This window comes from Centropristis striata, chromosome 23, assembly GCF_030273125.1.
Source record: "Centropristis striata isolate RG_2023a ecotype Rhode Island chromosome 23, C.striata_1.0, whole genome shotgun sequence".
In the NCBI taxonomy this organism is placed as follows: domain Eukaryota; kingdom Metazoa; phylum Chordata; class Actinopteri; order Perciformes; family Serranidae; genus Centropristis; species Centropristis striata.
In genome coordinates, this window is record NC_081539.1 from 5,095,394 (window position 1) to 5,122,173 (window position 26,780).

At 34.6% G+C, this 26,780-nt stretch overlaps 1 protein-coding gene across 1 annotated transcript; it reads left to right on the plus strand.

Moving 5' to 3' along the window:
• The first annotated feature begins 10,811 nt into the window (after positions 1-10,811).
• On the plus strand, positions 10,812-26,045 carry riok3 (RIO kinase 3 (yeast)). The gene is made up of 13 exons (XM_059327085.1): positions 10,812-11,162; positions 13,882-13,997; positions 14,779-14,924; positions 15,033-15,140; positions 15,740-15,849; positions 15,933-16,076; positions 17,017-17,144; positions 18,939-19,121; positions 20,021-20,180; positions 20,699-20,779; positions 22,255-22,344; positions 23,075-23,188; positions 24,230-26,045. Exons 1-13 carry the CDS (start codon positions 11,127-11,129, stop codon positions 24,341-24,343), a joined length of 1,530 nt encoding a protein of 509 aa, XP_059183068.1. The 5' UTR covers positions 10,812-11,126; the 3' UTR covers positions 24,344-26,045.
• The last annotated feature ends 735 nt before the right edge of the window (positions 26,046-26,780 follow it).

The window sequence follows — 26,780 nt, forward strand, 5'->3', positions numbered from 1 at the left end:
CAAGCTGCCAAAATAAAGGCCAAGACTTCCGGTCAGCGCTTTCAAAGTATTTTTGATATTTTATATATATAAATATATATATATTTATATTTATATATTTATTTATTTATATATTTATTTATATTTTTTTATTATATATATGTATATGTATAAAAAAGTCGCAGATTTACGAGAAAAAAGTGGAAAAAAAACAACTTTTTTCTTCCAGATTCACCATATATATTATTTAATTTTTTTTCTCCAGGAATTTTGAATAGAAATTTCTGTATTACTTTGTATGTATGTATATATATGTATATTTATTTATTTATTTAATATAATATATATATATTTTTATTTTATTTTATTTATTTATATATGTATTTATTTATTTATATATATATATATATTTATATAAGATAAGATAAGAATAAGAAATACTTAATTCATCCCAGCAGAGAAATGTAGGTGTTCCAGCAGCCAACATACACACAACACAACACAACACATGTCTACATACATATTCCACCTATACAGATCCATGTGCATTAGTAGCTGTTACTCATAGATAACAGTTACAGCAAGTGTGCAAATATACAGGTGTGTAAATACATAAACAGGTGTGCAAATATACATGTGCAAAAATACAGTTTGGTAAATACAGTATAAGCAGCTAAGCTAAAATTTAAATAAATATTTTTAAAAATTCTTCTGTCCTTACTAAAAGGAGAGTCATTATAAAGTGCAATTGCAGTAGGTAAAAACGTATATAAATCTATATATTTATTTATTTATATTTATTTATTTATATATATATATTTATTTATTTTTATTTATTTATTTATATATATATGTGGATATTGATATTATATAGCGATAGATAGATTAGACTTTATTGTCCTCCGTGGTGGGAATTCCTCTTTGGCTTTTGACCTCATTGCTGCACTAACGGCTCTTATTGCACAATATCTTTATATTGTTCTCCTTTTTTCCTGGAAGTCTCTTTGGATAGAAGCATCTGCTAAATGACTAAATGTAAATGTAATGTACAGACAAAACTGATATTTAAACACAAAATATTCATATCAGCTTAATAATAGCATGGAAATTGTAAAGTTTATTGATTTAAAAAAAAGAAGCCTAATAATTATATTTGAGTGTTAAAAAAAAATAAAAATAATAATAATACAGAAATTTCTATTCAAAATTCAAAAAAAAAAAAAAATATATATATATATATATATATATATGGTGAATCTGGAAGAAAAAAGTTGTTTTTTTTTTCCACTTTTTTCTCGTAAATCTGCGACTTTTTTTGCGCAGATTTGCCACTGTAAATCTCTTTAATCTGCGACTTTATTTCTTGTAGATTTGTAGATCTTAGACAAACACTCATGATCAGCATCAGCCCCAACATATGTATATATATATATATATATATATATATTTTGGGGGGCATGTTAAATAAGTAGACCCTTTTTTCAGCACATTATTTGACTTGTCATAAGGAGTGGCACAACTGTCACTAATATGATTGAAGTTGGTTTAATCAAAATGAGGTCTTCCCTGCTATTACCATCATTTGTAGTTATATCTGTGCCTTTCCTGCTTTGACAAGTCAAAAAGTTATTAAACGTTTCAATTTCCTGGTCATTACACTCATATATCTCATATCAACAACGTTATGGAAATATAAAAACATCACCTCTTTTTTTTGAAGTATTTATTTAGTGATAAAGCAGCACAAACATTAGGCCTGCTCAGCTCCTGGAGAGAGGTTGGTGAGTCAGCAATCACACACTGCACCACCTAAATACAGGCCTTTTTTCCTAGAGCAGCCATTCTCAACCCAAGCTAGATGATTTCTGGGGGTCGCCAAATCATTTTGGAAGTCAGCTCTGTCTCCACTGTGTTAAAGTGTTCATGTGTTTTAGTCTTTTTTTGTGTGTCTTTTTTTTTTGGTCATTTTGTGTCTTTTTTGTAATTTTGTGTATATTTTTGGTCATTTTGTGTCTTTTTTGATAATTTTGTAGTCAATTTGTGTCTTTTTTGTAATTTTGTGTATATTTTTGGTCATTTTGTGTCTTTTTTGATAATTTTGTAGTCAATTTGTGTCTTTTTTGGTCATTTTGTTTCCTTTTTTTGTCATTTTGTGTCTTTTTTTTGATAATTTTGTAGTCAATTTGTGTCTTTTTTGGTCATTTTGTTTCCTTTTTTTGTCATTTTGTGTCTTTTTTTTTTGGTAATTTTGTGTCTTTTTTGGTCAATTTGTGTCTTTTTGGGGTCATTTTGGGGTCAATTTGAGTCCTTTTTTGCTTAATTTTATATCAATTTCATATCAACTGAGTTTGTATGATCTGAACTGTGCGTGTGAGATTCTGTTCAATGAGTGGGGGTCTCGGACAACATGCATGTTAAATTGGGGGTCACAACTCAAAAAGGTTGAGAATTACTGCCCTAGAGAACATGCTTACTACAGAATTAATGCAATAACATAAATGCCTGCATTATATTCAAGGGCCTGTAGTAGGCCATTGTGTGTAGAGTTGTTTTCCTATGGTAAGTCAACATGTCTGCTGTGAAAAAGGCCTGAATGTGTCATTAGGAGCTGGACATTAGCCTCTCAGTACAGCATGGACACTGGAAAGCAGTGTTGTAATAATGAACAAATGAATTTTATGTAATTTTTGGTCATTTTGTGTCTTTTTTTTATTATCATTTTGTGGTCAATTTGAGTCCTTTTTTGCTTAATTTTATGTAATTTTTGTTCATTTTGTGTCTTTTTTTTAAATCATTTTGTGTCATTTTGTGGTCAATTTGATTCTTTTTTGGCTAATTTTGTGTCTTTTCTGACAAATCCCAAAGTATCAAGTTTTTACTTTCGAAGGAGTCTCTGGCTTGAAGCTGACTGTTACACACTCAAAGGACTTAATTAAAATTAACAATAAAATACAACAAAAATATATATAAATGCACAGACAGAGAGATGTTTTAGTTGTTGTCTGCTTCATTATTTGTCCAAAAGTTGTATCAACTGAATTTGTCTGATCTGAACTGTGAGATTCTGTTCAGTGAGACAACATGCATGTTAAATTGGGGGTCGCCACTCAAAAAGGTTGAGAACTACTGCTGTAATGCAAAAATACAAAGATGACAAATGTTATTTTTCCGTGGTAGCGGTTGTCCCAGCGTCCAGCGTGATCTTTAACCTCAGGAGCCATGTTCCTGCAAAGCCGTCTCTGAGGACGGCCCTAAGCTCGTTGCCGCGGCAACATCTTCCTCAGGTACTGGGTGCCGCGCCGCGGCTCGGGCGCGGCGTCCTCTCCGCCTCCGTCCTGATTTCATTTCAGCTGTGAGGAAAAGAAAAGGCCACTGTGAGTCACGTCATGTGCAGTATAATGCTCCGCTAATCTCACCGACCTGCCTCTTTACATAATGATAACATTAACAATGATGGTGTTTGAGCAGGTTGATAAATAAATTGATATTTGATCAAGTTCGGCACAGAACGTTTGAACAAAACAAAAGACTTGAAAGAGTCAGGCAGGGAACTGTTAACATTTAAGGCCTGGTCTCTCTTTTGGTCATTTTGTGTCTTTTATAGTCATTTTGTGTCTTTTTTGAACATTTTGTGTCTTTTATGGTCATTTTGTGTTTCAGACAGTAATATGCTCTATTTACAAAAATGACAAAAAAAAGACACAAAATGACCAAAAAAGACACAAAATGACTAAAAAAAGACACAAAATGACTAAAAAAGACACAAAATGACAAAAAAAAGACACAAAATGACTGTAAATAGACACAAAAAGACCAAAAAAGACACAAAATGACTATAAAAAGACACAAAATGACTAAAAAAAGACACAAAATGACTATAAAAAGACACAAAAAGACCAAAAAAGACACAAAATGACTATAAAAAGACACAAAATGACTATAAAAAGACACAAAATGACTATAAAAGACACAAAATGACTAAAAAAAGACACAAAATGACCAAAAAAGACACAAAATGACCAAAAAAGACACAAAATGACCAAAGAAGACACAAAATGACTAAAAAAGACACAAAATGACCAAAAAAAGACACAAAATGACTATAAAGAGACACAAAATGACTATAAAGAGACACAAAATGACTATAAAAAGACACAAAATGACTAAAAAAAGACACAAAATGACTATTAAAGACACAAAATGACTAAAAAAAGACACAAAATGACCAAAAAAGACACAAAATGACTAAAAAAAAAAGACACAAAATGACTATAAAAAGACACAAAATGACTATAAAAAGACACAAAATGACTAAAAAAGACACAAAATGACCAAAAAAGACACAAAATGACCAAAAAAGACACAAAATGACCAAAAAAAGACACAAAATGACCAAAAAAGACACAAAATGACTATAAAAAGACACAAAATGACCAAAAAAAAGACACAAAATGACCAAAAAAGACACAAAATGACCAAAAAAAAGACACAAAATGACCAACAAAGACACAAAATGACTATAAAAAGACATACCATTACAGTGAAGACAGCACTTAATTCATAGTAATTGGCTTTCAGACAGTAATATGCTCTATTTCCAAAAAAAATGACTGCATTGTGTACTATTAATATTGCAACTAGCTTCAGCACTACACTGTGTTTTAGTTTAAATTTTAGTAAAAATCAATGAAATGCAGGATTTTACTGTAATTCAGTGTGTGGTTTTATCACAGTAACATACTGTAAATAAAGTAAATAACAACAGGGGAACTGTAACCCTGCTGCCAGTATCTTACTGTTTATTTACAAGACGATTGTTGACAGTGTTCCTCTTCCTGACTTTACCTTCACTACTTGGTGTTTCGGCGGGTTTTTCCTCCTTCTTCTCTCGAGAAGCCCGGATCTTCCGAGCCGCGTAGACACTCGCTAGGATGAGAAACAAAGAATCTGAACATGTACTGGAAATAAGCACACAACATTAAAAACATCTTTTCTTTAAAGAAAACAATACACATAGGCCATGTATATCTATTATTAATATGTTTGTTTGTTTTTCAAATTACCTGTCTTCACATATTGCATCTTCAGAGGTTATATCATATACGTAAGCATAAGCAGCATGTAATGTAGAAATACAGTGATGCATTAAAAATGCTGAGTATATTTATATTTAATTACATTTATATTTAACTCTATGGAGTCTTGGACTATTTTGTCCATTTGTGAATCCTTTTCATGTCTTTTTTGTGTCTTTTTTGGTCATTTTGTGTCTGTTGTTGTGCCTTGTTTTAGTTATTTTGTGTCTTTTTTTGTTGTTTTATGTCCTTTTTTGTGTCTTTTTTGGTCATTTTGTGTCTTTTTTGTCATTTTGTGTTTATCTTTTTAAGTAATTCCAACTTGAGTATTTCCAATGAGACTTTTATAGCTGGACTAACTCAAATAGTCTAGTTACAACCAACATGATTAGTTTTGTCCTCTACAAGTTTAATTATGTTAATTCAAGTGGTCAAATGACTCTATTTAAGTTGCTATAACTCCTTTATTTTACTTTCTTTCTACTCCGCAAAGTCCATGCAAATTGTTACCTCAGTTTTATTGAGTATAAGTAACTTATTTAACTCAAGTCAGTCATATTGTAATACAATATTAAGTTCCATTACCTTAATACGTTTCCTTGTCAAGTGAAGGCAGAAATGCTTATCCTAAATGGATATATTTCTGAGTTGAGACATCTTTCTTCATTTTTAAATTTGATCAACTTTTTTGAAATAAGTTATCAACTTAATAAAACAACGGACATGTAACAAATTGTATTTTTTTTATGCTGAAAAAGCTCATGTTTTTAAGACATACTAACTAACCTCCTGAATCTTTTCTTAGAGTGTGATACTTTGGCGCTTTTGGTGACTCCAGAGGATAAATATACAATAAAAACGACAAACAAAGCCTACCTTTAATGATCAGTAAGGTGGTCATGGTTGTTTCCTGGTTGGACCTGTTGACAGGTGGTGAGATAATCTTCCTTAGTAGCGATTTGCGAGTAAAATGTTGCTCTTTCTACCGTCAGCGCTCCAATATTTATAGCTGTGCTTTTTTGTAAAAAAAAAAAAAACATGCATGCAGCCAATTACACACCGCGGATCATTCCAGGGGGCGGGACTTAAATCCAAACCATTTTCCTCCATTGACCCAGAGCCGACAGGTGTCGTGCCAAAAAGTGATTGCCTGCCAGAATCTGATTTCTGGCCGCGGGAGCGCGCACGGCAGCCCAGTGAGTGAAGAAGTGTGAAGAAGCCTTTGGCCCCTGCTGTGGCCCCTGTGTCAAATTAATAATAAAATGATCAATTTATAACAATGAACAATGGAACAATTCTAACCTTTTTTTTTTTTGTTCAAACAATATCTCATTGTACACAAAAGGAACCCAGAATGTGTACATTGTATAATAGTTTAACTCTATGGAGTCTTATGGGGCTATTTTGTCCATTTTTGAATCCCTTTCATGTCTTTACGTGTCTTTTTTGGTCATTTGTGTCTTTTTTGTGTCTTTTTTTGTCATTGGTGTCATTTATGTGTCTTTTTTGTGTCTGTTTTATTAATTTTGTGTCTTTTTTTGGTCATCTTGTGTCTTTTTTTGTGGTTATTATGTCTTCTAATTTTGTGTCTTTTTTGGTCATTTTGTGTCTTTTTTAGGTCATTTTGTGTCTTTTTCAAGACATCCAAAGATTTTGAATGCTTAAATATCATCTTTGCCATTTTTTCATGTGCTAATGTGCCCCTCTGATTAAACACTGGCCCCTCCTTGGCCCCCACAGTAAAATTGGTCTAGAACCGCCACTGCGGTCAGATCTTTACATTATGAAGTTCATGAATGAGATCAAGTCATATTTAGGCAGAAATAACCTTTGAGTAACTGTATCTGGCCTTCAATCAATTTTTGGCAGGTAAAAATGCCTATTTTGTGTTGTAATGGTCCTTTAAAGGGATTCCAAGCTGTCCTGTGAGCTCTAGTGTTTACATTATGAAGCTCATGAATGAGATCAAGTCATATTTAGGCAGAAATAGTAACTCAGTAACTATACTATGCCTTCAATCAGTTTTTGCGAGGTGAAAACTGATTGAAAACTGCAACACACATCCAAACATGGGAAGCAAACGCTATGTAGGGATCAGATCAGATAAAAAAACAATGCAGAGTCACGAGGATCATTGCAAAAGTTATCATATCTTTATTGAAACCCCACCGTCTCTTTTTAGTCATTTTGTGTCTTTTTTGGTCATTTTGTGTCTTTTTTTAGTCATTTTGTGTCTTTTTGATCATTTGGCAATTTGTGTCTTTTTTTAGTCATTTTGTGTCTTTTTGATCATTTTGTGGTCATTTTGTGTCTTTTTTTAGTCCTTTAGTCCAACATAAAATGTGATTTTTAATTTTTTTTCTACTTTCGAAACACTATCATTTTCAATGAAGACTTTTAAATGTTGCAAATGTGAACAAAGGTGTCAAATCTAACATATAAGAGGGTTCCATCCAGTTCTATCATTTTATACTAAATATATTTGAGCTTGTCTCCAGTTTTACTTGGTATATCATCATCAAACTGAAACTGGCCTCATAAATAACACCAATGCAATAATAATACAAATAATACCAATGAATGAATGATGTCCAGGGTGTTTTTTAATCTAAAAATGTATCACATTCAACTATAGAGTGACCTGGGGTTGATTTACACAACAATCCAAATGGTAAAGCAGTATTATTATTATTTTTTTTATTATTTTTGAAAAACGTGAAAACATTCCTTTATCTTGGCGTTGTTGACGTAAAATTGTTTTTTTGTACAATAATATATCTTTGATCATATAGAAAGTGTCACTCATGCATGCAAAATATTAAACAAAATATGTACATATTTTTTGTTAATTGCTCTTGGGGGCCCCTAGTGGCCACGGGGCCCTAAGCAGTCGCTTAGTTCGCTTATGCCTTGGGCCGGCTCTGCATTGACCTTTAGGTAAACATTGATGTTAGCAGACCATTGCTGAATAAATGTTAACAAAATAAAAGAAGGGCTTAGTTTTAGGGTTGCGAAGATTTGGAAGAGTCACAACTTCAGTGCAAAAGTTTAAAACATTTTTTTAAAAATCACAGTTTGCATTATTCACTTTTGCTCTTTGGCTTTTGAGAGTTTGGATACAAAAATCCCAATAAATCTCAACTGTGTTCATATCTCTGAGAAACTACCAGAGAAATGGCTAAAATTGAAGCAGCTGAGTGAAGAAACAAGAGTTTAGGGTAACGCTTTATATTAAGGTCCTTGTAATAACCATTAATTAACAAGTAATAAGGCCCTTGTAAGTCCTTACAAGATGCTTATTAACATTATTGTGTGTTTATATTATAAACACAACCTATAATGTCTTTGCCATGCCTTTATTCATCTTATTTTGTTTGCTTATTGATATTAAAATATACTTTATTGCTCATCTATTATAAGTTAACTATGTTTTTTGCAACTACCGGATCTAAAGCGAGAACAATGCCTTATTACTTGTTAATTAATGGTTATTAAGGACCTTATTATAAAGCGTTACCGAGTTCAGATTTATACATTAAGGAAAGAAGGATACACAAAGTCTAAGCAATAAAAACCTGATAAAGACCTGATTATTATAGTAAAAATATGTTCTAATAAGTGACACTTTATATATTAATAATTTTTATTTGTTGCAAAGTATAGCAATGAAACTATGATCTTTTTTTTGCAAAAGTTTGATCTTGCTTCCAAACTTTTGCCCTGTAGTGACGATAGATTAGACTTTATTGTCCTCCGTGGTGAGAATTTCTCTTTGGCTTCTCCAGCATTTAGGATACAAACATGACACACATAAAAACATACAATCTATGAATATATATAAATACACATAAGTAATAAATAAATACCCCCCTTATAAATACAATAGTCAACATATATGTGTTGACACGTGGGCTGGGCGATAGGGCCCTAAAAGAATAGAACAATATTTCAGGGTATTTTTAATATAAATAACAATATTCTTCACAATAGGGCAAAAATACTGAAAAACATATATTAAAAAAAGATTTATTTTAATTATTTTAAACAAATAATACTACAAAAAACTAAAAATCAACCATAAATCTAAATTGGAGAGTAAAGTGCAAAACTCAACAGCTGCCAAATAAATAAATAAAAATGTACTCTTGACTCTTCAGTGCAAAATGGAATTATTAGAAAATAATAAAAAATAATACTCCATAATAATCCATATAGTGGTGGAATATAACTAAGTACATTTGTGTTTACTTTATACACTACTACCTGAGAAACTCCGTGCTTTTATTCTGAAGAGACGATCTAGTCTTTTCCGGTCGTCCGTCTGATAACTTGACTCACCTGCACGCGCCTGCCTGTGTAACAGCAGCTAACGGCCACGCGCGTTCACGAGAAAACCTGGACAGATTGTAGGTTGCACGAGCACGCGCGTTGACTGGTGCGCGCACAGGATGTCGGTTAAACACGATATAAATGTGTTATTATACACAATATTTTGGTTTATTCATCTTTACATTTGTAAATTTCACATGTGTATGCTTATTTTACTGGATTTATTTTTGTGTTTACACTTCGTTATCTTTTCTATTTTTGTATTCATAATCAAATCAAATACATCCAGTGCAGTAAAATGTTTAATATTGATGGAGTGAACGAGTAGAAGTAAGAAGTAGTATAAAATAGCAATACTAGTAAAAGTGCGCTAGACATTTTCCATGGTTTTCTTGATAATGATTTTGGTTATTATCAAGAAAACCATGTTAAATGTCTAGATATCAGCTCTTAAATTAAACTCTTGTCCGCTATTTTTGTTGTTATCATTATATTTGTGCAAACAAATGTACCTGTAGTTGTACCAGGCATTAAAATCAACAAGAAATTGAAGGAAAAAATGGTCTAATATTTTTTCCATGACTGTATTTTTTAAATATTGCAGTGAAATACAAGGCCACCGTGAGTAAAACGTTAACAGAGCAACAACAAAAACGCCTTTTTGGGGTTCAAAAGGCATCTTAAATCAGCTATTCTCAACCTTGGGGTCGGGACCCCAATTGGGGTCGCGAGATGATTTCTGGGGGTCGCCAAATCATTTTGGAAGTCAGCTCTGTCTCCACTGTGTTAAAGTGTTCATGTGTTTTAGTCTTTTTTGGTCATTTTGTGTCTTTTTTGGTCTTTTTGGTTCCTTTTTTGGTCATTTTGTGTCTTTTTTTAGTCATTTTGTGTCTTTTTTGATCATTTTATTTCTTTTTTGGGTCATTTTGTGTCTTTTTTGCTAATTTTGTGTCTTTTTTGGTCATTTTGTGTCTTTTTTGGTCATTTTGTTTTCTTTTTTGCTCATTTTGTGTCTTTTTTGATCATTTTGTGTCTTTTTTTTTGGTCATTTTGTGTCTTTTTTTGGTCATTTTGTTTTCTTTTTTGATCATTTTGTGTCTTTTTTGATCATTTTGTGTCTTTTTTTTGTCATTTTGTTTTCTTTTTGGGTCATTTTGTGTCTTTTTTTGCTAATTTTGTGTCTTTTTTGCTCATTTTGTTTTCTTTTTTGCTCATTTTGTGTCATTTTTTATCATTTTGTGTCTTTTTTTTTGGTCATTTTGTTTCTTTTTTGGGTGATCTGAACTGTGCGTGTGAGATTGTGTTCAGTGAGCGGGGGTCGCGGACAACATGCATGTTAAACATGTTAAATTGGGGGTCGCGACTAAAAAAGGTTGAGAACTACTGTCTTAAATAACAGCGGAAGGACTTTTATTATGAAGGCGCCTTGGAGCCTCCCCTAACAGTGACGTATTTCCTGTTGAACCAAGGTTCGCTAACTGAAAACCGTCTCTGTCTTCTCTTCAACCGTCAGATTGTGTTAAACCTCCGTTACAGACTTCTAAATCGGCTTTTTTACAATCACTAAAGTCCTAACAACTCTTGTGTGTCCTCGTCACATCGCGGGACGTTGTTGTCAGTCTCTTTTTCGGGACATTTTCGTCGACAAACCTGCCCTCTGCGGACCGTGCTAACGTTAGCATCAGCGGCTAGCCAACCATTCACTCCGAGGGAAAAAAATCGATTATCGATATCGTTGTAATCATGGATCAAACAGGAGTCGCAGCAGAAACGCGAAAGGTGAGTTTAGTAGTTGTTTTCTGTGGTGTCATGTCCGTTTATTAACTCTGCACAAAGCTAAGTGAGCTAGCTGGCTAGCCGGCTACTGTTAGCGGCTACTAGCTGTCATCCAATATGGCCGCTTCACCGGTCCTTCTTCTCCTTAAAAGGCCGAAATTATCTCTCTGTGAGCGGACACATGAGTCAGCGGCGGTCGGTCTCGGGCTGAGCCGTGATGAGAGACATTCTGGGTCAAGTTACACCTGAAAATAAACTGTTATTTGTGGAAAACCGCGTCACCTCAGATGCCAATGAGCCATTATAGCTATGAAGTTATTTCTCAACCTTGATTTACCCTTTTTACATGTCTTAATGTAAAAAAAAAAACCATAATATTGAGGGTTCCTACGGCTGCTGGAAATCAATGAAAACACTTGATTTGATTGTACTTGAAACTGTTTTAAGTTTCTGTAGAATAACAGTCCTAGACATAGTTTTGGTTGTTTTATAACATGATAACATCTAATTTAATGTGATGAAAAAGTAATATGCTTGGGAAACTTGAAAATGATTGAAATTGTACTTTTTAAGAGGTGTAGAAACCCTGAATATATTGTTCTTTTATTGTTTCTGTCCAGTCGTGAGTCACTCTGTGGGTTAATCATACTGTAAATATGACATAATAAGGTGGTTTTATAACTGAATGTATGCCACCTTAAGGGTTTTGACTAATTTATTTCAAGAGTCGCCCTTAAACAGCTCTGTGTTTTTGTTCTCTTCTCTCCCTGTGATCTCCAGTTTTGAGCAGTTTATTCTACATTTCACTGTACTTATTGTGCACATGCCAATAAACACATTTATGTTTATTGGCATATGCACAATAATTACAGTGAATTATTTGCTGGCAGTGGAAGTCTCAGAGTTCAGTCACTCCAGAAATGCTCTTACAGATATGAAGAAAAGCAAATTTTTCAGCTAAAATATAAAACATAAATAGTCCAGCAGCTAAAATAGTTACACCTGAAAATAAACTGTTATTTGTGAAAACCCTGTCACCTCAGATGCCAATGAGCCATTATAGCTATGAAGTTATTTCTCAACCTTGATTTACCCTCTTTACATGTCTTAATGTTTAAAAAAAACATAATATTGAGGGTTCCTACGGCTGCTGGAAATCCCTGAAAACACTTGATTTGATTGTACTTTAAACTGTTTTAAGTTTCTGTAGAATAACCTCCCTAGACATATATTTGTTATTTTATAACATGACAAATAGGCCTGTTACTATAACACATTTTTTAGGACAATATATTTTCCCAGAAACTATCACATGTCGTTTTAGTTTTACAACGATATTACAGCATAATAACTTCATCCTTTTCCACAGCAATTAATTTTCAAATCTCCAGAATATTAAACATTGGAATTGAAATGTGGAAAAGAAATATTAAAATATCCTAGATAAACTTCAACCAAAACAAATAAAATAGACTTTCAGGCTCTGTTAGCAAAATATTGCAATGAGATAATCATTATGTATTATATTATTTTATTATTATAATTACATACAAACAGCTGAAATGGGCAATTCCTACTGCCTGTCAAACATCTGCAGCTTTACTTTAAACACAACACAAAAAGTCAATATATTTTGAGTCCAGAAAAAAAAATCTATTTTTATATATCAAACGATAAGTCGATATAGTAATTATCGTAACAGGCCTAGTTATTTCTCAACCTTAATTCATCCTCTTTACATGTCTTAATATAAATAAATAAAAACATAATATTGAGGGTTCCTACGGCAGCTGGAAATCCCCCAAAACACTTGATTTGACTGTACTTGAAACTGTTTTAAGTTTCTGTAGAATAACAGTCCTAGACATAGTTTTGGTTGTTTTATAACATGATAAAATCTAATTTAATGTGATGAAAAAGTAATATGCTTGGGAAACTTGAAAATGATTGAAATTGTACTTTTTAAGAGGTGTAGAAACCCTGAATATATTGTGATGGATTGTGACCAGTCTTGTTATGGCTGTCAATCAACTTCAATATATTTCTTTCTTTAGTTTTAATGGTAACAAAGCCATTGTTTAATATGTCCATGAGCAATATTCCATTTAATATAAATGTACAGATATTTTCATCATGAATAACTTGGCCTCTAAATGTTGTGGGTGTTACCCATAAGGCCTTGTCAGGACAGTGGGCGGGACTCAGCTCAGGCATGTCTGAACTTGTCTCACTTCTTCTTTTATTGTTTCTGTCCAGTCATGAGTCACTCTGTGGGTTAATCATACTGTAAATATGACATAATAAGGTGGTTTTATAAGGTCATGAGGTGGTTTTATAACTGAATGTATGCCACCTTAAGGGTTTTAACTAATTTATTTTAAGAATCGCCCTTAAACAGCTCTGTGTTTTTGTTCTCTTCTCTCCCTGTGATCTCCAGTTTTGAGCAGTTTATTCTACATTTCAAGTTAAATGTGTTTATTGGCATATGCACAATAATTACAGTGAATTATTTGCTGGCAGTGGAAGTCTCAGAGTTCAGTCACTCCAGAAATGCTCTTAGAGATATGAAGAAAAGCTAATTTTTCAGCTAAAATCTAAAACATAAATAGTCCAGCAGCTAAAATAACTTTGACTTTATTGTCAGAGTTTGATGTAGTTTAAATGAGGTTAGTGTGTGTTACCGAGTTGGATAACAATGTGTGTGTTTTATGTTGTGATCCAGAGCCCGTGGGGTTCGGCGGCGCCGGCGGCCCCGGCCTGCTCTCTGGCTGATGTGATGAGCGAACAGCTGGCCACACAGCTGGACGAGGAGAACAACGCCTTCCCTGCTCTCAGCGAGTGAGTTCTCACCTGCTTCACCTGTGTGTGTGTGTGTGTGTGTGTGTGTTACCCACCTGGGTTGCAATACTTTCCAGTCGTTGTTTCCTTTTTCACTTTAATCAGCCTGCTTCTCTTCAGTTAAATTTGGATGAAAATTTTAAAAAAAAGCAGACATTTTAATCTCGCCGGATGGTTTGAGGTTAAATTAGGCGCGTTCCCATTAAGGTACTTTTCCCTCCAGAGCCGATAAGGGTGTGGTTTGTGAGAGAGGATCCGCCAAACTCCGCCGGTTAGCGGCTCAGAAAAGTACCTGCCTCGGGTCGGTACTTTTCTGAGCCGCTACTAACTAGTCGATGCTGATTGGATACGGTTGAGGTTGCGATTTCCCGCGTGATTCATTTGCAGACTGGACGCTGAGGGGTTAACATCTCCTGCTCTGACTGCAGCTGGGAGATACTGCTGCAGGAGTACTCGGCCGCTTGTGAGTGCTTTGGGATGGCGCCTGCTACTCGTTAAGAGTAGGAACGAGTTTCCAAAAGTCTCCAGTAACACCAGAAAAAGTCACTAGATTTGTTGCTGGCAACACTGCTGGCCGTGTCGGTCTGTTGTCACATTAACTCCGTTGGTTAGCCGCTACAAAAGTACCTGTATTGGAACAGAGGCGGAGGGGAACTAACTAGTGGGCGGAGCCAAAACACTCGCCGCTTTACAAAAAGTACTCAGAAAGTACTCAGTGGAAACATGTTTATCGGGTCTTTTCCCTCGCGTGTTCTTCTGATAAATTACCTTTTTCTGTCAGTCCGGGAGCAGATCTGTTCATGTCAGATGAGGTTTCTGAAACGACCAGCGACCTGATGCTCGCCCAGATGCTGCAGATGCAGTTCGACCGCGAGTTTGACGATCAGCTCCGCCGGGAGGAGAAGAAGTTCAACGGCGACAGTAAAGGTAGAAACACAACTGTCTGAAGTTCACCGAACACGAGTTAAAATACAGCCGGATCAATGACCGACTGCAGTTGATTTAAAAATAAAATGTTTTGATGTTTGTGTCCAGTGTCCATCTCCTTTGAGAACTACCGCATGGTCCATCCGTATGAAGACAGCGACAGCTCAGAGGACGAGGTGGACTGGCAGGACACCAGACACGACCCCTACAGAGCCGGTAACTTACACAGCACAACACATACAACACAAATATTCACCGAAAATCTGTTTACACAGAGCAGAGAGGAGAGGACAGGAGAGGCTGTTTACACAGAGCAGAGAGGAGAGGACAGGAGGGGCTGGAAACCTGACAATACTTCAATATGTGGAGAAAACTGTTAATTGTACATACATACATACATTTTCGATCATCTTTATTCATAATTTTTGCAAAATTTGTGTCTTTTTCATCATTTATGACTATTTTGTGTCTTTTTTCCAACGCTCATGACACATGTGGGCACTGGTTTAAGTGTTTATATATAAATTACATTTTATTCACATTTAAAATATAATTTATCAGAGAAATTCAACAAATCTTTCTGATTTCTGTCATTCTAGCTGTTTGAGTTGTTGTGATTGTGCTGATTCCACAGAGCTGCAGGACTTATAGATTTATAGAGATTTTATATGTTGCAGTGAAACACAAGGACACAGAGAGGAAAATATAAAAACAAGCAAGAAACGCCCAGAAACAGCTCGTTGGGGTTCAGAGAGTTAAAGTCTTAATTATCACATCAGTTCTAAAGTTGTGTGTTTGTGTGTTTGATCCATCAGAAAAGCCCCAGACGACCCCCAGGAAAGGCTTCACCGGGAAAGGCAAGAACATCACCACCAAACATGACGAAGTGACCTGCGGACGCAAGAACACGGCGCGCATGGACAACGTGAGACGCACGCTGTGTTGTGTTTCTTCAATTATGTTCACCGACGTCCCCACAGAGCACTAAAACCAGTTAATGTGTTTCAGTTTGCTCCAGAGGTCCATGTGGGAGACGGGCTGGGGATGGACCTGAAGCTGTCCAACCAGGTGTTCAACTCCCTGAAGCAGCACTGCTACAGCGAGCAGAGACGCAGCGCCAGGCTGCACGAGAAGAAGGAGCACTCCACTGCTGTACGTATTCATATAAAACTATATATATGATAATAATAGGGGGGGGGGGGGTCCATACAGCATATTATCGCCATATTTTGCATGGCAATATTATATCGATTCATGGCCGACAAGTATCGATATTTAGCATTCAGACGGCCCGATATTTTCAACGTTTTTTTCCTCACTTTTATGAATATACTGGAGATACTGGTGTCGTATGAAACTAGAAGATCTAAGGAATCTAAAGGCACCATGTAATCAGGATATCATATTGGGAAGTTAATGCCAAAATAATGCTGCAAAATGTGCTTTTTTATCAATTTTTTAATGTTTTAATGTTTTATCTTTCTACATTAAAGCTCCAGTTAATCTGCCTTCAGTAAAAAGTATAAATATCAGAAAAAAAGCTAAGATTACAAGAAAAAAGTAGAAATGACCCCCCCAAAAAAAATCAAAATTACCAGTGAAAAAGTAGAAATTACCAGTAACGCTGCAAATTTCGGCCTTTTTACCATTTTTTTTATGATTTCTTTTTTAAGATAAGTAAAAGTAGAAATACCAGAAAAAAAGCTAAGATTACAAGAAATAAGTAGAAATTACCCCCCCCCCCCCCCCAAAAAAAAAAAAAATCCAAATTACCACTGGAAAAAGTAGAATTAACAGGAAAAAAGTAGAAATTGTGCGTCAGGATATCATATCGGGAAGTTGTCGAAGTAATGCTGCAAAGTTATTTTTTATGATTTATTTTATTTTTACATTGATTCTTAAATTTTACTGTAAGAAAAACAGTTAAACTGCCTTCAGAAAGAAATCTCCATAGCTGAGAGGCTAAAACAGCCTTTTCTGACATCGTTGGATGAAAATGAAATCTGGTATCTGATTCACTGATTCACACCTGTAAATGATATGAAGACACTGGTTGTTGCCTCCCCGTCACTCTGGACCTCTGTCTCCTCAGGAACAAGCGGTGGACCCTCGCACTCGTCTGCTGATGTATAAAATGGTGAACGCCGGCGTGCTGGAGAACATCAACGGCTGCATCAGCACCGGGAAAGAGTCGGTGGTCTTCCACGCCGACGGAGGGAGGTGAGTCCACGGCACAGCCCCGTTTGGTCTTATTATATCTTTTAAAACTTAGATTTCTCTCTGTGTTTTGGCCTTTAGTCCACAAACACAGTTTAGTTCAGATGTTTGAGTTCTTATTCATGCCTGACTGTTGTTCTGTGTACCGAGCATTCCTCTAAATCAGGGGTGTCAAACTCAAATACACAATGGGCCAAAATTTAAAACTTGAATAAAATCGCGGGCCAACATTGAACAAATAAACCTTTTAATATATACCAAACATGTTTTGCTTTAACATTAAATATGGAACCAGCAACGCTTATAAACATACAGTATATAACTAAATAGAGCAGACATCCAAAATCAAATTTCAAATAAAAAACACATGAATGTCATTAATTTATTAAATAAAAATCGTATGCCTCTTTTCTATTTGCATCCTTCTGATTTAAATATCAAAATAAACTTTTTCAACAGGTTAATAAATTCTGCCTTTCTTTTCACCATTTTTGGGAAGGGTTAGCTCAGAGACAGCTCTAGCTTGAGGTTGCTATGACGACTGTCACAGAGGAGCGTTTCTGGGTCCTGTCCTGATTGACGCGCCAAAATAACAGCAGGGCATTGTGGGATTTGTAGTATTAGCGGTAAATGCGCCGTATAATACCGGCGGGTCAGCTTTTATAGTACAATAATAATATAATCATTTGGTATTGCCTCGCGGGCCAAATAAAATTACACTGCGGGCCAAATTTGGCCCGCGGGCCAGAGTTTGACACCCCTGCTCTAAAACAACAAAAACAACAACTATGGTGCTCTACCTGTTTACAGGTGCATCTTAATACATTAGAATGTGATAAAAGTCCATTAAGTCAAACAGCCCCAACCAAGTATTGAGTCATATAGATGGACATACTTTTCAGAGGCCAACATTTACATATTAAACATACTTTTAAAATTGGTCTTTTAGGTCTTCATTAAATGTAAGCCATAATCATTATAATTAGAAGGAATTACATCAATTATAGACCTATAAAAGTCCATAAAACATGACTTTTCTACACTTAAAAATATTAAAATAAGTAAAAACAATGTTTTGTCCTCTTCAAACTGCTAAAAACTAATTTTAAATAAGTGAAAATGGGATATTTTGTCCTCTTCAATTCTCTTAACAACCCTTCAAATAATATTGATGTTTTTGCCTCTCTAAATCTCTGACAGAAGATTTTCTCCTCCTCGGGCATCTCAATAAATTAAAATATCATAGAAAAGTTTCTTTATGTCAGTAATTCAATTCAAAAAGGTGAAATAACACACTATATAGAATGAAACATTTCACGTCTTTTATTAATTGAATTTCTTCTAATTTGAACGATTATGGCTTACATTTAATGAAGACCTAAAATTCACTGTCCCAAAAAATTTAATGTTACAAAAGACCAATTTTAAAAGTCTTTTTAATATCTAAATGTTGGCCTCTGAACAGTATGTCCAACTATATGACTCAATACTTGGTTGGGGTTATTTGACTTGAAATGGACTTTTCCATCATATTCTAATTTATTGATATGCAAAGATTTCCGCCTGTGGTAAACGGTGTATTTTTGTCCATTTAAAAAAAAAAGTAAACATACTTTCATGCTCAGATGAGAGCTGTGAGCCAGTCCGGCACAAGACCCATGTACAGCACCTTAAAAACCTGAAAACCACAAGACGATCAGGGACAGCTGCTTGTTTGGTTTTTTGTAAAAAAAAAAAAAAAAAGGTCAAAAAGCGTCCAAAAGCTGTGTGGTTTATGGTTTATGTGATGTGTGTCAGCCTGGAGGAGCAGCCTGTCCCTGATGAAGTGGTGCTGAAGGTTTTCAAGACGACGCTCAACGAGTTCAGGAACAGAGACCGCTACATCAAAGACGACTACCGCTTCATCGACCGCTTCAGCAAACTGAACCCACGCAAGATCATCCGCCTGTGGGCCGAGAAGGAGATGCACAACCTGAGCAGGTACACACTCTGAGCAGGTACACACTCTGAGCGGGTACACACTCTGAGCGGGTACACACTCTGAGCAGGTACACACTCTGAGCGGGTACACACTCTGAGCGGGTACACACTCTGAGCAGGTACACACTCTGAGCAGGTACACACTCTGAGCGGGTACACGCTCTGAGCAGGTACACACTCTGAGCGGGTACACACTCTGAGCGGGTACACACTCTGAGCAGGTACACACTCTGAGCAGGTACTCACTCTGAGCAGGTACACACTCTGAGCAGGGACACACTCTGAGCAGGTACACACCCTGAGCAGGTACACAACCTGGCACAAAATTACTGTAAAAGACACAAAATTACTAAAAAATTATGGAAAAAAAGACACAAAATAATCAGAAATGACAAAAAAGAGAAAAAAAACCCACAAAGTATGAAAAAAGTACACAAAATTACCATAAAACGCAAAACATTACCCAAAATTATGAAAAAAAGACACTAAATAATCAGAAAGGACAAAAAAGGCACAAAATTACAAAAAAATACACAAATTGCCAAAAAAGAAACAAAATAACCCAAAAAATACACAAAATTACCATAAAAGACAAAACATTACCAAAAATTATGAAAATATTTATTGATTTTTGCCACATATTACATTTTTTGCCACATATTAAAATATATATATATATATATATCCATGCCTGTTTTCAAAGTGTCTGTCAAAAGGTTTCTGAGTGTATGAATATGACTCTATAGTGTGTGTGTGTGTGTGTGTGTGTGTGTGTGTGTGTGTGTGTGTGTGTGTGTGTGTGTGTGTGTGTGTGTGTGTGTGTGTGTGTGTGTGTGTGTGTGTGTGTGTGTGTGTGTGTGTGTGTGTGTGTGTGTGTGTGTGTGTGTGTGTGTGCTCAGGATGAGGAAGGCGGAGATTCCCTGTCCCGAGGTGGTGCTGCTGAAGAAACACATCCTGGTGATGTCGTTCATCGGTAAAGATCACGTTCCTGCTCCCAAACTCAAAGACGTCATGTTGAGTTCAGAGGACATGAAGAACGCCTTCTACCAGGTCCTACATGTACGTACACACACACACACACACACACACACACACACACACACACACACACACACTCTGCTGCATCTAGACGACATGGTTTGTTTCTGAAATGTCGTAAACATGTTGATGCTATTGACGTTTCTATCAGAACTGATTTGTTATTTATAACTGGTTTCAGCAGTGATCACGTCAGAGAACTTTAGGTCTTCAATTTAGTAATTCACTAACAATGAAAATTATTAACACTTTGAAGTTACAAATAAAATAAAAATAAATAAAAAATATTACATTTCATGACTGAAATCTGGCAAATCAAATGAATTATTTATATTTTAGTCTTTGAAGTGCATCCTTTCAAAACAAAGTGTTTGGTTTTGTGCTTTGATGTTGCTGCTGTGGTTTTTGGATCCTAATACTATTATTCTGCTACATTAAACTGTGTGTGTGTGTGTGTGTGTGTGTGTGTGTGTGTGTGTGTGTGTGTGTGTGTGTGTGTGTGTGTGTGTGTGTGTGTGTGTGTGTGTGTGTGTGTGCAGGTGATGCAGCAGTTGTATCAGGAGTGTAACCTGGTTCACGCTGACCTCAGTGAGTACAACATGCTGTGGCACGAAGGAAAGGTACGAATCACCTTTTTATCTTTTTATTCGCTTCAGTTTGTTTCTGTCAGCTGATTCTCTTCCTGTATCTTTTCTCATTTATTTAAGCATTAAAATTAGATATTTTACAAGAAACAAAACATAGTGAGTTCCAGAAGTTTTCCAATAATAATTTAAAAAATAATAATTATTATTATTATATTATATATAAATATGTTATTTAATTTGTCAGATTTTAGTCATAAAATGTATTGTATTTTTTTTTTTTTTATCAACCAAGAACTTTTGCCTGACAAAGGACAAAATCTATCGTTAAATAAAAAAAGAAAATTATGCATTTTAAAAAATTACTAAAGTAAAAACAATAACATCAATAAAAAAGATATTATTACGATTGGAAAAGTACTGAAATGTAACGATAAATAAGAATAATAATAATAATTATTATTGTAAATTATTTATACTACTGTATAATACTGTTGAATGCACTTATTGTAAGTCGCTTTGGACAAAAGCGTCTGCTAAATGACATGTAATGTAATGTAATGTAATGTAATACTATACGTCACATTTTAAAGTAACGTTAAATGGTTGAAAAAAGATTAAAATCTCATAATTAAAATAAAACTTTATTTTTAAAATTGATTGTCAGAGAATTTAATTTTAAAAAAATTACACTAATGCATAATAATATATATTACTACTGTTATTAATAATCATCATACGTATTTATTATTATTACCTTTATTCAGTTAAAATAATACAAAAAATAAATGCGTAACTAATTAAAAATATTTATAATTGAATCCAAATAATTTCTTACTTTTTCCAAATATTCAAAAATGAAATGCATAATTATTATTATTATTTTTATTATTATTAATACCTTTATTCAGTTAAAATATTACAAAATTTAAATGCATAACTAATAACATTTATAATTCTAATCTAAATAATATATATATATATATATTATCTTTATTCATTAAGAATTTTTACCAAAATTAAATGCAGAACTAATTAATGATATTTATAATACTAGTCTAAATTGTATTATTATTATTATTATTACTATTATTACTATTATTATTACTATCCTACTAAGGATATAGAAATAATAAGATTCCATTATTTAGATTATGATTATATATATATATATATATATATATATATATATATATATATATATATATATATATATATATATATATATATATATAATCATAATCTAAATAATGGAATCTTATTATTTCTATATCCTTTATTCAGTTAAAATATTACAAAAAATGATTAAATTAAATTATAATCATAATAATAATAGTAAGAATAATAATAAGGCCAAACTTTGTCCCTCACTTTGTTTCGTTCCCTCTTTACTCCTTATTCTTTCTCTTCCTGCCTTCAATCAGCTGATAATAAAACAACACTGAGAGACGGATTGACTCTTGTGTGTGTGTGTGTGTGTGTGTGTGTGTGTGTGTTGTGTGTGTGTGTAGGTGTGGCTGATCGATGTGAGTCAGTCGGTGGAGCCCACACACCCCCACGCCCTGGAGTTCCTCTTCAGAGACTGCAGGAACGTTTCCACAGTGAGTTCCAGTTTCGTCTCACACGCCGACACGTCATCCTGAATCCTGTTCCAGAGGCTGTAAAAGCTGCAGGAATCAGAGAAGAACTGCAGTTTTACACAGACTTTGGTCTGATGTTGGTGGTTTCTGACTTCTCGCAGTCTATATAAATTTAGATATTATACATATTTTATTTATAGAACTATATTCACTAACTTCTATAAGTAAATTCATAAATAGGTTTCTTTTTCTTCAGAATGCCACATCTATTTCAAAGCTCTTCTTATTTGTAAATGTGGAAAGAAAATGACCTTAAATAAATTAAATAATTCAAATGTCCCTGTTTCAAATAAAATATGTATTTATTTAACTATATTTTCTCATATTTATACTATATTTATTACTTATTTATAAATTGAATGTATTATTTTTTTTATTATTACTTACTTTTTTAGACATAATTTAACTTTCTATGGAATGCCTGAAATAAATACAAGAGGCAGTTATAAATAAATAAATAGTTATGAATAAATATTTATAAATGGGTACAAATATAGAAATAGATCAGTGTTGTTCAATGAATAAATACATTTTTTTTAAATGTATTTCAGCTGATTATTTTAATTTATTTGAGGAGGTTTTTTTTTTCTTTGGCTTTTTATTCCAAGTTAAAATATTTTTGCCGATGTCTGCTGCAGATACGTTTTTTTTTTTAAACAACTAAATGTGTGTGTGTGTGTGTGTGTTGCAGTTCTTCCAGAAGAGAGGAGTGAGTGAGGCGATGAGTGTGTACGAGCTTTTCAACGCTGTGAGCGGACTGAACATTAATGTTGAAGAAGAAGACGAAGCAGAGTTCATCGCTGAGGTCTCACACACACACACACACACATTAAATTACAATCACATGCATACACAATCACACACACGGGGCGGGTCTCCCTCGCCGAAACGCCTCTAATGTGAGCTGCCCTAGCGGCTGTTTGACTGGCCATTTTTTTCCCCTGGAAAAAGCCTGGTTGCTGATTGGATAGAACGCTAAGCGAACAACAACATGGAACATTTCTAAAAGCCGGCGAAGCAGCGAGTAGTCACAAGCGAGAAGAAACATAAGCCCCTTTCATAGTGTGGTCCCGCAAATCCTGCTATGCTGCTGGAAAGATCTGTGCCAGCTCTTCACCTCAGGGCGTCCATAGTGATCCTGTGAAGACAAAGTGATATTCGTGTCCTTTCATAGTGCAGTCTGGAATGAGGTGCACAGTAGCACCGTGCTAACAGTTAGCTCTGTAGCAGTACAGTGTCTATGTGCAGCAGCATGTGTTCAGTTAGTGACCTCTGTTTGTTTACAACAAGCACCAGACACTCGGTGTACAGTTAGCGTGCCAGTTTCTTTACAATAAGCGGCGGACGCTGTGTCCAGTTAGCGATTGGCCCAGTTGTTGTGCAGCTGTTACAGCAGCTCTGCTCCTTCCATCTCTCGTCTCTTTCCTTATTGTTTACATTTGATGCTCTTCCCGTCACGTATGTGATCACAGATCACAGTCAACACTGTTGCTAAGCGATAACGTGACGATCGAAAACCGTACGTCACCTCCAGAGTCTCATAAATTCTTCTGGGGGCCTTTTTGTAGTGGAGACACGCAGAGTGAGCGGATTTTTGAGAAGGCGTGGCCTGAGACTTTCCTGGTGACCACGCTTCTCCCTAAAGGAAACACGGCTATACACACACACATCTATGCACACATGTACCCACACACACATGCACATACACACACACACACACACACACACACACACGCATGCATACACAAATATGCACAAACACACACATATATGCACACACACACGTATACACACACACACACATGCATAAACAGCAGAGTTAATCTCTCTGTCTCCCCCCCCCCAGATCGTGGCCCTGGAGAAGAGGAACGAGGACCACGTGCAGCGTCGAGGAAAGAAAACCTTCCCGGTGTCGTGTGAGGACGGCGGTCCTCCTTTAGAACCCGACGCTGACGACTAACGCCCGCCCGGCTCGCTCTCTCTTCACGATCCCGCCGTGTTGAAAAAAAATCGCTGTAACAGGAGACGGATGGACGAGGCGCCGCTGCCTCCTCCGCCCCTCCGCCCTCGCCACCACCCACCTACTGCTTCCTTTGAACGGGCAGGACGGAGCGCCCCCTGCAGGCTGCAGGAGGAGCCTCTTTCACCGTGTTGGATGATGAAGTCAGAGCGTCCTGAGAGGCACCGACGGCTGAGACCTCGTCTCATGGCGTCCTGCTGGGATCGACCCACGCCGGACTCCACTCTGTGTTTTTGTAAGAATCGCAGTAAAAAAATACTAAACGGACTTCTTCTATCCGGCTGCAGAAATCTCTTTGAAGTTGATTTTAAATTCTGAGTTTGTGAAGAATTTGATGATGCAGAAGACAACTTGTCTTCTTTTTCTCTTTTTTTTTTTTGGATGTTTTTTTACCTGATGGTGTTTCAACATTTCAACGTGTAGCTTCATCGCGGAACAAAGAAAAACAGCACAAATTGTCTAAAAATGTCGCCTGAATTTAGTTTTTAAAAATTCATACTTGTATATTAAATCAAGAAATATCTCATCATCAAAGAAGGAGACCTTGCATCATGTTGACTTTGTATTTGATAGTTTATAATATTTGATTTTAAATCAAATAATTGATTTGTCACAAACACAATCATCCATAGCACAAGAGAAACAACCATTGCACAGAGAACATGGAAAATAATAAAATAAGTAAAATGGGAAATTAAAAAATTAAATGTTTCAATTTCAGAAAGATTCTTCACTCGTTTTCTTATTATTATTATTATTATAAACTATTTACAATACAGCACGATTCAAAGTCAGGTTACAGAGTTCCATGGTCAAAAAAATTACAATAATAAAAAAAATTTAATTGAAAAATGTACTTGAAATAATGGCAATAATGACAGTAACAATACATTATTATTTTTATTATAATTATTATTAATAATAAAAATATGTATTTATTAGGGTTATTATAGTCTTATTGAGATAAAATGGTACAAAAATGTTATTGAATGTCTAACTAATTCATAATTATTTAAAATAATTTTGAAAATGATTTGTTATGAGTATTATTACTTTATTTAGTAAAAAAAATGTAACCATTTAATTTAATGTCCAATAATAAAATAATGATAATAATAGAGATATGATATGATATGGTGGAAATAAAAACAGTGTCTTAATTAAAAAAAAAGGTTTTAAATAATTAGATTCACTACTAACTTTACTTTTCCAGATTTACAGCTGAGAAAGTAAAATATGCATCAAAGGTAAACACCAAAAAAACTTTTTTTTCCTTTTTTTTCCTGTCTGTTTCATCTCATTTTTTGGGGTCAAACATAAACGGTGGAGGTTTTTAAGGTCACAGCAGTTCGGATTGGTGTGGAAGCTGACGGGGGTAAAACTAAAAAAATTATTTAGTAAATGCTTGAAATTAAATTGCAACAGAAACGTTTGTAGTCGTCTCAGCATCTTGTCATTAAATGTAGAAGATAGAAACAGCTTCAGATTGTTTGCAGTAGAAATAATAAGAAAATCTGGTGTGTTTTTGAACTTAGTGGAGAAAAAGTGAAGGTTTCTGTCCTCACATGAAGTTTATGGTAGATTTAATCGTATAAATTGCTGTAAAACTGCACTATTAACATTAAAAGGTGAAGATGAAAAATGTGTCTTCTTTATTGTGTTTATATAAAATATTGTTTTTGATTATCAGTTGGGAAATTTGGCCCAAAGTGAATTAAACTAATAATTCTCTTCATGAGTTTGTTGAACACGTGATTTTGGGACGGTCACATGACTACAGCAGCATCAACAGATACACTTCCGACCTGACTCTTTCAGAATAAAAGTCAACTCCACATACTCCACATAATGCATTAAAGTCCAAATAATAAGAATTTGTGTAGCACTTTTATATAAAGAATGAGAACAAAAAAGCTAAAAAATTCGGAAATTATGTGGCAATCATAGAAAGAATGAAAATAATAAACAATTCATGGTAAATAAAATTGGGGAAAAAAGATAGTAAAAACGGGATTGTACAAATGGCAAAATGGTGGGATATCAAACCAATATGATTTCATGAAAATAATATTTATTTAAAATTTAAAAAAGAAAATGTTTGAAAAACATGGAAACAAATCAAATTTTTAAAATTATATGGCATTATTTGTGCATTTCAGGGCAGGGATTGTATTCATGAATAGCACCTATGAAGCAAATTTGAATAATTAAACAACTAAAAAAAAAAAAAAATTAAAGCAGGAATGAACATATCTAATAATAGCCCAGGAATATTCCCATTACATTTCAATTAGTTAAATAAATGTTCAGTTGAGAGTTTAGTTTAGTTTTAATTTATTTCATTTAGTTTTAATAAATTTATTCATTAATGTCGAGT